The sequence below is a fragment of the Lissotriton helveticus genome, chromosome 2_1 (genome assembly GCF_964261635.1).
Source record: "Lissotriton helveticus chromosome 2_1, aLisHel1.1, whole genome shotgun sequence".
NCBI lineage: Eukaryota > Metazoa > Chordata > Amphibia > Caudata > Salamandridae > Lissotriton > Lissotriton helveticus.
In genome coordinates this window covers 451,781,064-451,793,844 of record NC_136059.1, presented here as the reverse complement: position 1 = coordinate 451,793,844, position 12,781 = coordinate 451,781,064, and the positions used below count along the sequence as shown (strand labels likewise).

Genomic DNA, 12,781 nt, shown 5'->3' with positions numbered 1-12,781 from the left:
TCAATGCAACCAAAACAGAATTAACATGAATCTCCTTTTTTCTATTTTGGAATGCTTTAGTGACTATTCCACCAGTCTAACTCAAGGATCAGATTAATACATTTTTGTGGACTCTGGACAATTCAAGAGAGTATATAATTGGAGTTTGCAGTGGAGAGCCCTTATCTGGATGGATTTCCGAATTTGTAGCTAATGTGACTTTTGCTTGCAAAGCTTCAAGCCCCATTCTGGTCCTTCACCATGCTGACATTAAACACTGCAGTTTTTAGGTCTTGACTGTTCTATCCCGCAGGGATAGATAGGCGAGATTATAATAGGCAGTACAAAAACTCTACCAAACTGCGGATCACGTACAGTTCATGTGATCTATGCGCGTGCACGCCATCGCCAGCCACATAACAGACCACCATTTGTCTGTGCCTCGGCATCAGACTTCAAAGGCTGCTGCTCCCCCGCCCCCCCGCGTGCACATCGCGCACCACCATTTGTCTGTGCCTCGGCATCAGACTTCAAAGGCTGCCGCTCCCCCGCACCCCCCCCACGTGCACATCGCGCACCACCATTTGTCTCTGCCACTGCATCAGACTTCAAAGGCTGCTGCTCCCCCCCCGCCATAGCAATGCCGAGAGCTTGTTAATAGCAATGGTGGCCGCATGTGATATTTACAAAATGCGCAGCTCGCCCTACTTGCACCTTTTCATTGATAAAGCGTTTTTGGGGGGCGGCACGTGTGAACAATAGCAGCCGCGTGCTTTTTTTTGTCAGAGTAGCAGCCACTGGTGGCCGTTCACCTTTATTTACAAATGCGCTCCCCCCCCCCCCCCCCCACTCCAGCGCTTCATTTTTTTTTATTAGCAATGGCGGCCTTGCGTCTTCCGTGAACTTCTCCCTCCCGATTTGGCTTTCTACCAGCATTTGCATGTCTTTGCTTACTTTCATCATAGCGGTATAAGGGTGCCTGTTCCGTGCTCTTCCCCCTCCCTCCCACTTGAGCGACATTTGCACTTCTTTGTTTTTAAAGCTCCACAACGTGATCACCCGATCCTGGATGGTTTACAGGCATTCCCTACATCGTGTGTAATTGTGTATCACGATAATGGGTCCATACTCCGTGGATGATTAATATTCCTTTTTTTCACACTATGCATTTATAAGCTCTGTGAATAACGCTTGCCTTTATTTACAAAATACGCGCCTCGCCGTCCATTACATAATTTGTTTTAGCAATGACTCCTTGCATCTTCCGTGCAATTCCCCCTTCCGCTATGGCTTTCCACCAGCATTTGTTGTCAGAGGCACAGTTGGAAAATCAACAGTTTTGCATGCCTTTATCTACTACCCTCCTCTAGTCTTGTCTCGTCTAGTCTGCCCTGGCGGTATTAAGTTGATTTAGGAACTTCGACAGTTTCAGATTTCAGATTGTCCATGTTTTTCTCTCAGCTATTCCCAAAGTGTTTTCAGGATTCCCTATTCATTCACTTAAGGTATGGCTGAATATTAGCAAAGATGTATGCCATGTACAACTTACCTGAAGGAAATTTTACTTTCCACAGATTTCTGGTCCTTGGTACCGTTCCTTCGTTCTACAGACATTTCCCAAATTTCTACGGCAACATAACCAATTCTAAACCCTCTTTCCAGTCACCAGTTAGTTAATGGTATTTGTAATGTTTGTTCTCTCCTTAGTCAATAAATGCAAATCAGATTTCTTCTTCAAATATTGTCCAGCGTTTTCCTGGAAAATTGTTACCCGGCCGCTGGTTAGTTGGTTCGCACCCTATATTGTTTAATCTTATTTTTCCAATAGTACAGTTAAAATTAGAACTGGATTTTGTTCTCTTTATTTTTCGGTGTGACGGTGGAAAACCATAGACGTATGTTTTCATTAATAGTGTTGAAGTGGAACCACCTTCTTTTGAACACTGAAGGGCTTAATTATGGGATTTTGACACAGGGCAGTCCTAAAATTTTCAGGTGGGAACTGAGGCACTTTGAGCCCAATGGGCGTTGCGCTCCTGGCATTGACTCAAGATCTATAGATCAATACAATTTACAGAACCCCAAAAAAATCGCTGTGATCGGCATCAAAGTTTGCAAAGATACATCCATTTCAATAAGCGCGTGATTTTCACAATATTAGTCAAATGTAACATATTTTCATTTGATCTGATGTCATGTGGACCCCTTGCAGTACTGATATCTTACGTACATTTACATAACATCAGCAGCGTTTTCTTTTTTTCCATTTGAGCGGACATATTTTAGTGAACACTGATTAAGGAGCATATATTGGCAGGTGTTTTACTATGCTGAATCCTGCACTTTATATATGAATTAACAAGAACATTTGCTCTCGCAGTTTTAATACCTAAATCTGACTACTGTGTGCCCCCCGACACATTTGCACTGTGATGGATTTGAATACTTTCCCATATAGCAGTCTGTACATTGACACTAGGCCCCTCACTTCAGACACACACAAAGCTGCCACTCCCAAGCTTCCCTTGTGACGGCCAGATACGTCTTTGCCCATAATTTTAGGTATGGTTATAAATAGGCACAATATTGTATGTATGGAGACTCTGCAAGGTTTACGTCACAAAGATGTAAGGTACTCTGTTAATTTCTCAAGAGTTAAAGAGCCTGAACAAAATGGCCATTGAGAGCCAAAAATAGAGCGCATTGTTTTTCTTCACACTCCTGCTGCACTGTAATTGGTTTAGTTTATCCGGCCAGTATTTTCCTGGTAGCCTATTGAAGAGTAGTATGTGACTGCAGCGTAGTGACATTTGTTAAATGGTTTCCGATTTTGTTTCTTGTAGATCTGAGTCCACAGTACAGAACTGTAGAGGGGGCCGTGCTGATCTTCCTGCCAGGGCTTGCTGACATTCAGCAGCTGTATGATCTAATATCTTCGGACAAGCGGTTTCACTCTCGGAAGAGGTAACATTTATTTTACAAGACCTTTTACTAAAGACCATGGCGGCGATCAGAGTGGGCGCAGCTGCCCTTTTCATTGATACTTTGCAATTCGTGTTTCTGGTCCCAAATAAAACGAACATTTGCAATGCAATGGGTCTCGCATTAGTGAAAGTTGGAGATATTGGCTTTACAAATTATATATTTTTTTTCTTTACAAATCTCCCAGCAATGGCAAAGGTAAGAAAAGCAAATGCACGAAGCAAGGAAAGGGTGCAGTACCAAAGGCTGTTACTAGGTGTTCCTGTGGTTGCAGTGTATTATGCGGCTATTTACAACTCCACAGGGACACCTGGTAACAGCCTGTGGCACTGCACCCTTTCCTTGCTCTGTGGATGGGGAGATGCAGCGCTGAAGCTGCAAGTAAAATATTAAGGGACATATTAGCAACGAACAGCGATAAAGATCGCAGGGCGCGCTAAGTGCGATTTAGCTTAACGCCGGCTATTGCCGGATTAGATCACCAAGATATTGCGCTATTTACAATGCTTTTCTTCACGGCGATGTGAAATCCGTCGATAGCCGCGAAATGCAGGATTATCGCAGGGAATCCAGCGATAATCCTGCAGCGAAAGGGGAATCCTTGCTGATAGGGAGATATGGATTTAGCCACTCAATCCACCTCCCATGTCAAAGATAGGTTAGTCAGGAAAAATGCAGACGTACAATAACGGCGATAACTGCCGCTCGCTCGCGTTTAAATATCGCTATGGGTGTCCTGGGCCGTATTGTAAATACGGAGAAGGACAGTTAGCGATCATTTTCAATCTGTTTTCGCACGGAACACCTACTTTACATCTCATTAGAGATGCAAAGCGAGGCTTGAACAAAACGGGAGCGGGAGCTGAATCAAGGAAATACGCGCTAGCGTGTCCTTGTAAATAATGCAATATAATTATCACCGCTTTTTGCCAGAAAACAGGCGCTAAAGCAGCGATAATTATATCGCCAGTCCTTGATGATGTGCCCCTAAGTGCAGCGCTCCTTAAAAGTTCACCCCAACCTCCTCAGTTTTCAAAGGTTCTTAGCATATACAGTGACTTGCATCACAATCGTGACAGGCGACCAGTGCTGAAGGAAGTCGCAAGCACTGTATGATACATATATGTGGTACCTCAAAACACCAGAAGCTAGATTACACTATTTCACAAACAAAAATCACTGCTGTTCATGAAACCCGCAAACGTTCCAATGACTAGGACATTCGAAAAAGGATAGCTAGGGTCTGCCATGAGGAGCAATGAACAGAGGAATTTAAACCTTAAATACAAGGTTACACGATATGGACACGGTCCGTGAAGAGTTTTGTTTTCTAAGTGAACAAAATGAATTGATCGTTTGACAAAACAAAAAAACGTTACTGCCTTCCAAAGTCGCTGCTTATTGCTTACTTTTTCCCCCTGCTAAAACACTGCTTTTGGGTTCACACCTATTAATAACAATACTCATACTTGGCCCAAATGTTATCTTACGTACAGACACAATGAAAAGGAAGGACTGAGACGGTGTATTCACCAGAGTATGTGAAAACATTCACATATTTCAAACGTTTGAAGCACAAACAAATGCTGCTCTCTTGCAACCAGTCAGCATTTGTCTGGCGCAGCACTGTCACCCCTCGGGGTATCTAGCCATGGTTTTGCAGTTTATATATTTGGGAGAAGATGCTCATATTTAAATAATTTGTAAACGCCTAATATTATTGAAATGGTAGGGAGCAAAACGGTAATTGGGTTTAATGGAAAGCATACCTTTTAAAATTGTGATTGCATGTAGCATTTTAATTTAGGAGTTGGTGGGACAATGTTTTAATTACAAACTACCATGTTTGAAAAGCAGGAAAAGCAACAGGTGAAGGAGGGCGATGTCACAATTTTTAAAGACTGAGGGACATATTACCAACAACAAGCGATAATTATCGCTGTGTTGGCTTAGCGGGAATATTTATATTGCCGCCCTTCACCTGTTTTTATCGCTGAGATACCTTGCTATTAGCAAGGTTTATCTCAGGAGCGATAAAAAACAGGCGAAATACGTGAATATCACTGTCAATACAGCGATATTCAGGCGTTACCGTGACAATGCTCCTAGCCATATTATCCACCTCTCATTGGATAACATGGCTAAGAACTGGTCAGGGCAGGCGTTCGCTTTTGGAGATATTCGCGCTTAGCGCGAATATTTCCAAAACTACGCCTGTGTTGATCATAGACGATAGCGATTGCAGCGACTGTTTTCATTTGCTGACATTTTGGCCCGCCCACTTTGCATGTCATTAGCGATAATAATCGCTGACACGCAAAGTGGGCCCCTAAATGCCCGCTATCGCCTACAAGCTGACGCTAACTGGTGTTAGCGACAGCTTGGTAATAGGGCGATAAAATTATCGCCGTATTAGCGGAAAAAAGTCCCGCTAAAGCGGTGATAATGGCCCTTGGTAATATGCCCCTAAGAGAATGAAGAACAGAGGTGAAAAGAATGAAAAATGTAATAGAGAGGCGTTCAAGATCTTCAACTTAAGGTAAGGAAGATGACGTATCAAATGTTCAATTGGCTAGGCGAAGGGGCTATGGTTACAATATTTAGGAAAAAGAATGCCCACAATCACCAAGGATCGAATGGTGGGCCTTATATTTAAAATCTGTAAGTGGCTTCAAAAGTTGAACAATTATTAATAACCAGAGAAATATCGAGAAGTGTGAAGGCGGACCTGTACAGGTATTCAAAATTGCACAAGAGGGTGGGACGAAGTGTGAGGTCTGTAGGTTGGCATTATGAAGAATGCTCAGATGTATTTTAAATGGATGGCGTTTGCATGTTGTGGAAACGGTGCAGTGTTAGAATCACTAAGATGTGATTTGACATGAACAGTAATTGAACAGAGGCAAATGTACGTATTTGGGGTGGGGTTGTTAGACAAAATACACATTGAGATGTTAACTGCACAGGTTGTAAGTGTGAAGCGGGTGACAACAAAATGTGTGCTGCAGTTCTGATTTTTACGGAGGGAGGGGGTGCGAGCAAGGATGCAACAGATGACCAGAGCTGGCCAAACATACAACAAATATCAATGGCAGAGGTTGTGGTGTAACTTTGAGAGCTGCTGACTTCGGACCTGGGGAATAGTGTTCGAGTCTCAGCATTGGTTAAAACAGGGCCTTTAAAATAATATATACATATATATATATATTACATGGCGATCATCATTAAAGCTGAAAAATATAATTTAAATACATGAAGATGGTCACAAAATCAAAACGAGGAATGCTGAACAATCCCTACCTGAAATTGAGGTCACAAGTGAAGGAGGGAAAGCCAAAAGATGCCAGTGTCTAAACTTGAGAGCTGCCGACTTTGGACCTGGAGAATTACTAACATCCAATATTTCGTGGAGAGAAGGGTATGGGAAGTTAAAATTAAAAAGACACATTTCCGCATAATTTATTCATAATTCCTTTTGAATGCAGGAAAAAATGTAAATGAATAAATGTGGAGTAAACTTGTGGGAGTAGATCTCCAGCATTTTAAATGAAGGCCCTACTTACGATAAACACCTGATTTGAGAGAGAGTCCTGGTTTGTGGCAATAATCCTACGCTCCCTCTTCTTGAGAGCCTCTTTACTTCAGTACGCCTCAGCTTCTCTGCAACAGCAACTCTCCCCTTTAACACTGCAGTGTGCATGCATTGTGGCCCCCTGTTGGACTTTGCCCTTTTTGGCTAAAATTCCTTAAACTTTTTGCCTTCCTCCTAGACCTTTTTCTGACATTTTATTGCCGACTTAGATGCTTTGGGCACTTAACCACTGCTGATCAGTGTCAAGTGCTCCCTGTATAAAGTGTTATGGTAATTGGTTGTCCATAAATGATATGTTTGTCTTACTAGTAAAGTCCCTAGTATAGTGCAACATGAGTGCTAGGGCTAGTAATACAAATGCTACCAGTGGGTCTGCAGCACATAAGTAGCCCTAAAAAGAGATCTCAGGCCTGCCACTGCATTGTCTGCGCGCAGTTTGTTAACTGCCTTGTTGTCCTGACAAGTGCACCCACTTGCCAGGCCTTACCCTTCCCTTTTTATGCACATCAGACACCCCCATCGTAGTCCCAAGGTACCCCCGTGGGCAGGGTATGGTGTATGTGAAAAGTAGGACAGGTACTGAGATGTGAGTGAAATACTGCCAAGTTTGTTTTTCACTGTTGCAAGGCTATCTTGCCCATAGGACAAAATGGGGAATGCTGGGCACCATGGTTCTAGCATATCTTCCCATAGGCATAAGATGGAGAGATGAAGTATAGTGTGTCTGCATTCAGAATTTAATAACACATCTTTCTATGAAGATGTTTTTTTAATTGTATGTTTAGAAACCACACTTTTAGAAGTGGCTGATTTCTTGTCCTAACCATCCTGTTTGCCTCTGCCTGGTTGTGAATTGACTGTCTGGGGTTGGATGTGACAGGGTCTGGGGAGTGTCCTGACACCAGGGAGGAGTAGGTGAGACAGCACAGGCTGGCTTGCTTTTGGTGTAGTGGGAGGAGTAGCCCATTTGATGCGAAGAGGCCTGTGTTGCTGCCACATAAGAATGGCTCCACTTCCTGCAAAGTGTCTGGGGCCCAGACCCTCACTATCAAAGAAAGAAAGTGTGCGCTGGCAGGATGACACCCAGAACTGGCTTAGACAGGGCTCAGAGCCCCCTGAACACAAATACTTCAAAGGCATTTAGGGGTATAAATGTGAGAGCTGAAACCCCTGAACTCAAGACTGAAATCCAGACTGAAAAAGGATTGAAACTACTTTGTGATCAAGAGGAATCGCTGCCAAAGATCAACAGCTTAAGATACTGAAGAGAAGGACTCCCCTTGCTGTTTGTTCTGGGGCTGGCCTTCAGTTTGTTGATTTGACTAACGGATAGGAAAATGGACTTTGCTGTGTGATGTGTCCCCCTGCTTGAAAGGACTTTGCTGTGTGCTGTGTCCTGAAGTAACTTGTCTCCAAGGGCCCGAGGAGAGCTGGTCCCCTGTCGTGGAAACTCAGGAACATCAACCTGTCTCAGCGATGCTTGGTTCGTGTGCTTTTGCATGCCTGAGACAGCCGTGTGGTCTGTGGTGCTGTTTACGTGGTGCCCTGTGACCGCATTGCCCCCGCAGCGTGAAACATCTTCCGCGCTGCTGCATTTCTGTTTGTGGTTCGAGCCGTCATTGTAACTGAGGCTGTGAGTGAGGATCGCCACCGCCGGCCCAAGCTGCAACGTGCTAAAGGATTTCTTGTAGCTAAGGAAGCTGCAAGGTGAAAGCGATCGTGATCTTTGTTCGCCAAGAGGTATCTGCCCAAGATCCTCAACGAAGGAGAAGGCAGCGCCGTAACCCGTCCAGCTACAGCGTCACCTAGCAACAGAGCTGCAATGTCATTGGGGCCGTCCAGCAGGACGTCCGATGAGCGGAGAGGGAGAGCGAGGCAGCACACCCCCGAGGTAAGGCTTGGATTCCGGTCGGGAGCCGCAAGCGTGTGTGGCCTGGGGAGGCGTGCAGGAGGAGTACAGGAGTGCTCCGATCTCTCTCCCGCTGCACTGCGTTAAATGCGCTGAGTCCCCCTGCGGCCCGTGCCTGCCCAGCAGTACCAGGGCCGCCTCTTTAAGCATACAGCTATTGTCTCTGCTGTTGAGGCCTAGTGTTGCCAGAGTTGACCGCGCAGATTAGCTTATAGCATTATTCTTTGCATTATGAACTGCCTGATTCTTGTATTACGAACCACATTATTCTTGCATTACGAACTGCCTGATTCTTGCATTACTAACTGCCTGATTCTTGCATTACGAACTGCCTGATTCTTTCATTGCGAATCGCATTATTCTTGCATTACGAACTGTTATTCCTGCATTACTAACTGCATTAGTACTTGCATTAAGGACTGTCTTATTGCTACATTACGAACTGTAAAGCAATGCATTAGATCATCCTGAATTGCTCATTAATACCGCAGGAACCTACACGTGATTGTTTGCCAAATAACCGGCCATGTGAAATATTATGAATACGCATATGTTGGATTTCTATCGTTTGGTCTCATCGTATTCCTTTTGATAAAGATACAGCTATTTTTATAAAACTAGTGTGATGTCCATTTGTGGTGTTATCACTGTGTTACTGGGAGTGTGGTTGCAAATACTTTACACATTGCCTTGGAGATAAGCCTGACTGCTTGTGCCAAGTTACTGGGTGGTGAGCAGGGGTTATCTGAGAGTGTGTCCCTAATTTTCCTGACTAGAAGCAAGGGTCCCTATTTGGACTAAGGTACCTACCTCAGCCAACTAGAGACCCCCGGGTCTAACACCCCCCCAGCACAAGTGGGCCATTAAATATGGATACAAGTAGTTACTAATCTACTAACTCAAAGCGAAAAGCATGGGGAAAGATGCAACCCTGTTAACAACACAGCAAAAGACAGTATATCTGAAGTGCAATTAAACGAGTTGGTGGGCCTCAGTTTGCATGAAGAAAAGCAGCAAACAAACCGTAAAGGTAGTAAGCCATTTTTATATTATATTCCAGATGAACAAATCAAAAATGAAACTTCAATGGAGTTAAGCGGAATGTGTCAGAGAAATTAGATTTCTTTTCTCCGTCTGTGCAGGTTTGGCTGAGAAAAATGTGTAGGTTGCTGTATCTTTCTTTTTTCTCCATTTTAAAAGCTGTGAGGTCCTTCAATGTGGGACATGGCATTTCTTCCTCCTACCGCAACTGTGGTACAAGAACATTGTCAAATAGCCAACTAAGCCTTATAAGTCTCGCACACCGGCTTTAATACAATTTAAGTACAATTACAATCAAAATATATTACACTCACTGCACTTGTGCTCTATTCTGTCCTCTGTCCCAGGCTAGCGACTTTCGCAGTGTGACGCTGGCGGCAGTCCAGCCCTCAGATGGGGCACTGGGAGGGCCAGGTTCGATGTTTTACAATAAAACCAATAATGATCAAATGGGCGTCGTGCAACAACATCATGTGCGGCGCCCGTACATATCAAATTAAGCAGGAGCCGTAATCATGTGCGGCGTGCGTGCATATATTAAAAAAATATATATATCAAATGGGCCCCGTGCAACAACATCATGCGTGGCACCCGTGCATATATAAAAAAAAAAATGTAAAATGAGTGCCCTCCAACATCATCATGCGCAGCACCCGTTCATATTAAATTAAGCAGATGCCGTGATCATGCGTGACACCCGTGCATATATTAAAAAAAAGAATGATAAAATGGGTGCTGTGAAACAATATCTTGCCCAGTGCCCGTGAGTATTAAATGAAGCACGCACCATGTTAATAATAAAGTGCGGCCTGGCGAGTTCTGAAACAAAACATTTTTTTAGCTTACACATGGCCCCTGCGTGGCATGCAGCTTGTTCTGAGCGTTTGGCAGTGTGAAACAAGGCTGGGTTAAAAAAACAAAAAACCTTGTGGGAGTCCTGGCTTCAGCAGCTGGTAGGGGAAAGTCCTTTACGAAAATAGTGCCCACAGAATGTTAATAAAACCTGTGGAGTAACAACACTAGTAAAAGGGACAGTCCTAAGGGGAGGTTACTAGGAGACCGCACAAGCGCTGCCTAGGCGAGACCTAAAAAGTGTGTTCTGTATTTTTAATATTGCTCATCTTAATTTAGAGTGAATAGTATAGAAACCATTTGCTAATACATTAGCTATTCTGTTCAGATTTTAAAGCTTGTCATTAAAAAAATCATATTTTAAAGAGATACTTCCCATTTTCAAATGCAAACAGCAAATGTGGTAAAGATCATTTGAACTTTTGGAAAATGAGCATATGTCATACGGAATTACAGGAAACAAGACTGCTAAGCTAGTGGAGAGAGAGCGCTCATTATTGATGTGACCTTTGACTGCGCTCCCTCCCACAGACCCCAAAGAATCTGCCGCTTTTAGGTAAGGTGTATTTTATGAGGCATATCTGGTTCACTTCAGGTTGCTGGCTCAGCAGCAGCAATGATTCCCTCAGAGAAATATGGTCAATGAATGTTAGAAAAATGACAAAAACATGCAGCCTACATGGAGAAAATGGCCTGCCCATAAATCCCTGGCTGGGCGGCATCCCGCCCAATAACAACGCTGCTTTCAGCGTTGTGTTTTGCTTAGGGGAAGGAGAGAGCCTAGCTGCCTGCTCCTGTTTCCCGTTACTGGAGAGCAGAGAAGATGCAGGACCCGGCCGGTGGAAAGGTACGTTTAATTATACATATATATTTTTTTTTATCAAATTAAACCCCCCCCCACCCCCCGCACGACTCACCAACCCCCCACACCCCTGCCCCCCTGCACCCCCCACACGCGAGTCATGCTGGCCACGACTGGTTAGGAAAATAAAAAAGTTACATCGAGTTAGTTAATAACAATAGGAAACAAAGGTCAATTTGAAATACCAAAATCAAACAAAGAAATATGATGCGTGTGGGTTTTAAAAACAGGAACTAGGGAGCAACATCAATCAATCCAGATTTCTATAGCGCGGCTTATCATCCGCGAGGGGATCCATGCGCCCGGGGAGGCTACTGCTGAGGTGTTAGGCAGGTTTTTAAGCCTTTCCTGAATTGTAGGCTGCTCCTGTAGATGTGAGATGTGTGGCCATAGATAGTGATGCGAAGTGTACTTGTCGGGTGGACTTGTGGAAGTTCAACCTGTGGTTGAGGTTTGCTGGTCCTGTGTTGTGAAGCGTCTTGTAGGTGTGGGTGAGCAGCTTGAACTGGCAGCGTTTGCTGATGGGGAGCCAGTGTAGTGCCTTGAGGTGGGTGGTAATGTGGGTCCATCTCGGGAGGTTGAGGATATGCCTGGCTGCAGCGTTCTGGATGGTCTGGAGTCTGTTGAGGAGTTTTGAGGTGATCCCCATGTTGAGGGTGTTGCCGTAGTCCAAGCGGCTTGTGTTGAGGGCCTGGGCGATGGTACATCTGGTGCTGAGAGGGATCTATTTGAAGATTTTCTTGAGCATGTGAAGGTGAAGAAGCAGGTGGATGAAACAGCGTTCACCTGCTTCCTCATCCTAAGCCTGCTGTTGGTATGATGCAGAGGTTTCTTGCGTGTTCTGTGGGTGCCGGTGCGGGCTGAGTTCCGTTGGCCACCAGTAATCATCCCGTGGGAAGGAGGTGCTCCGGAATAAGAGTATCTCTGTTTTAGCGGTGGTTAGTTTGAGGCATCTGATTTGCATCCAGCTTATGATGCTGGTCATGCTTCAGGCATCTGATTTGCATCCAGCTTATGACGCTGGCCATGCATCTTTGGAAGTTTTTTTTGGTGTTGGTGGGTTCTGAAGACAGGGAGAGGATGAGCTGAGTGTCGTCAGCATAGGAGATGATGTTCATACCATAGTATCTGACCAGAGTGGCCAAAGGGGCGATGTAAGTGTTGAATAGGGTCAGGCTCAGTGAGAATCTTCGTTGGACACTGCATATGATGTTGCTTGGTCCTGAGGTGCGTGGCAGGAGGCGGACCCTTGAGGCGATCCATTTAAGGGCATTACCCTAGATCCCCATTTGATGAAGTCTGTGTAGGAGGGTGATGTGGGACACTGTGTCAAAGGCAGTGGAGAGAGCGAGGAGAATCAGGGCTTCTGTTTCTCCTTTGTCTAGGAGAGTCCTGATATCATCTGTTGCCGCAAACAGGACGGTTTCGGTGCTGTGATTTGAGCGGAAACCAGATTGGGAGGGGTCCAGCAGGTTGTTGGTTTCTAAGTGAGTTGGAGATTTATTGCCCTTTCCAGAACTTTCGCTGAAAATAGGTGCAAGGAGATGGGACAGTAGTTTTTTAA

The 12,781-nt window shown here is 44.6% G+C and overlaps 1 protein-coding gene across 1 annotated transcript in view; it reads left to right on the top strand.

Annotated features, from left to right (window-relative positions):
* DHX29 (DExH-box helicase 29) overlaps nt 1-12,781 on the top strand; it is a 980,951-nt gene that overhangs the window by 833,689 nt on the left and 134,481 nt on the right. The window contains exon 16 of the mRNA XM_078675085.1: nt 2,823-2,943. Within this exon, the coding sequence (XP_078531211.1) occupies nt 2,823-2,943 (121 nt within the window). The remainder of the gene's footprint in view (nt 1-2,822; nt 2,944-12,781) is intronic.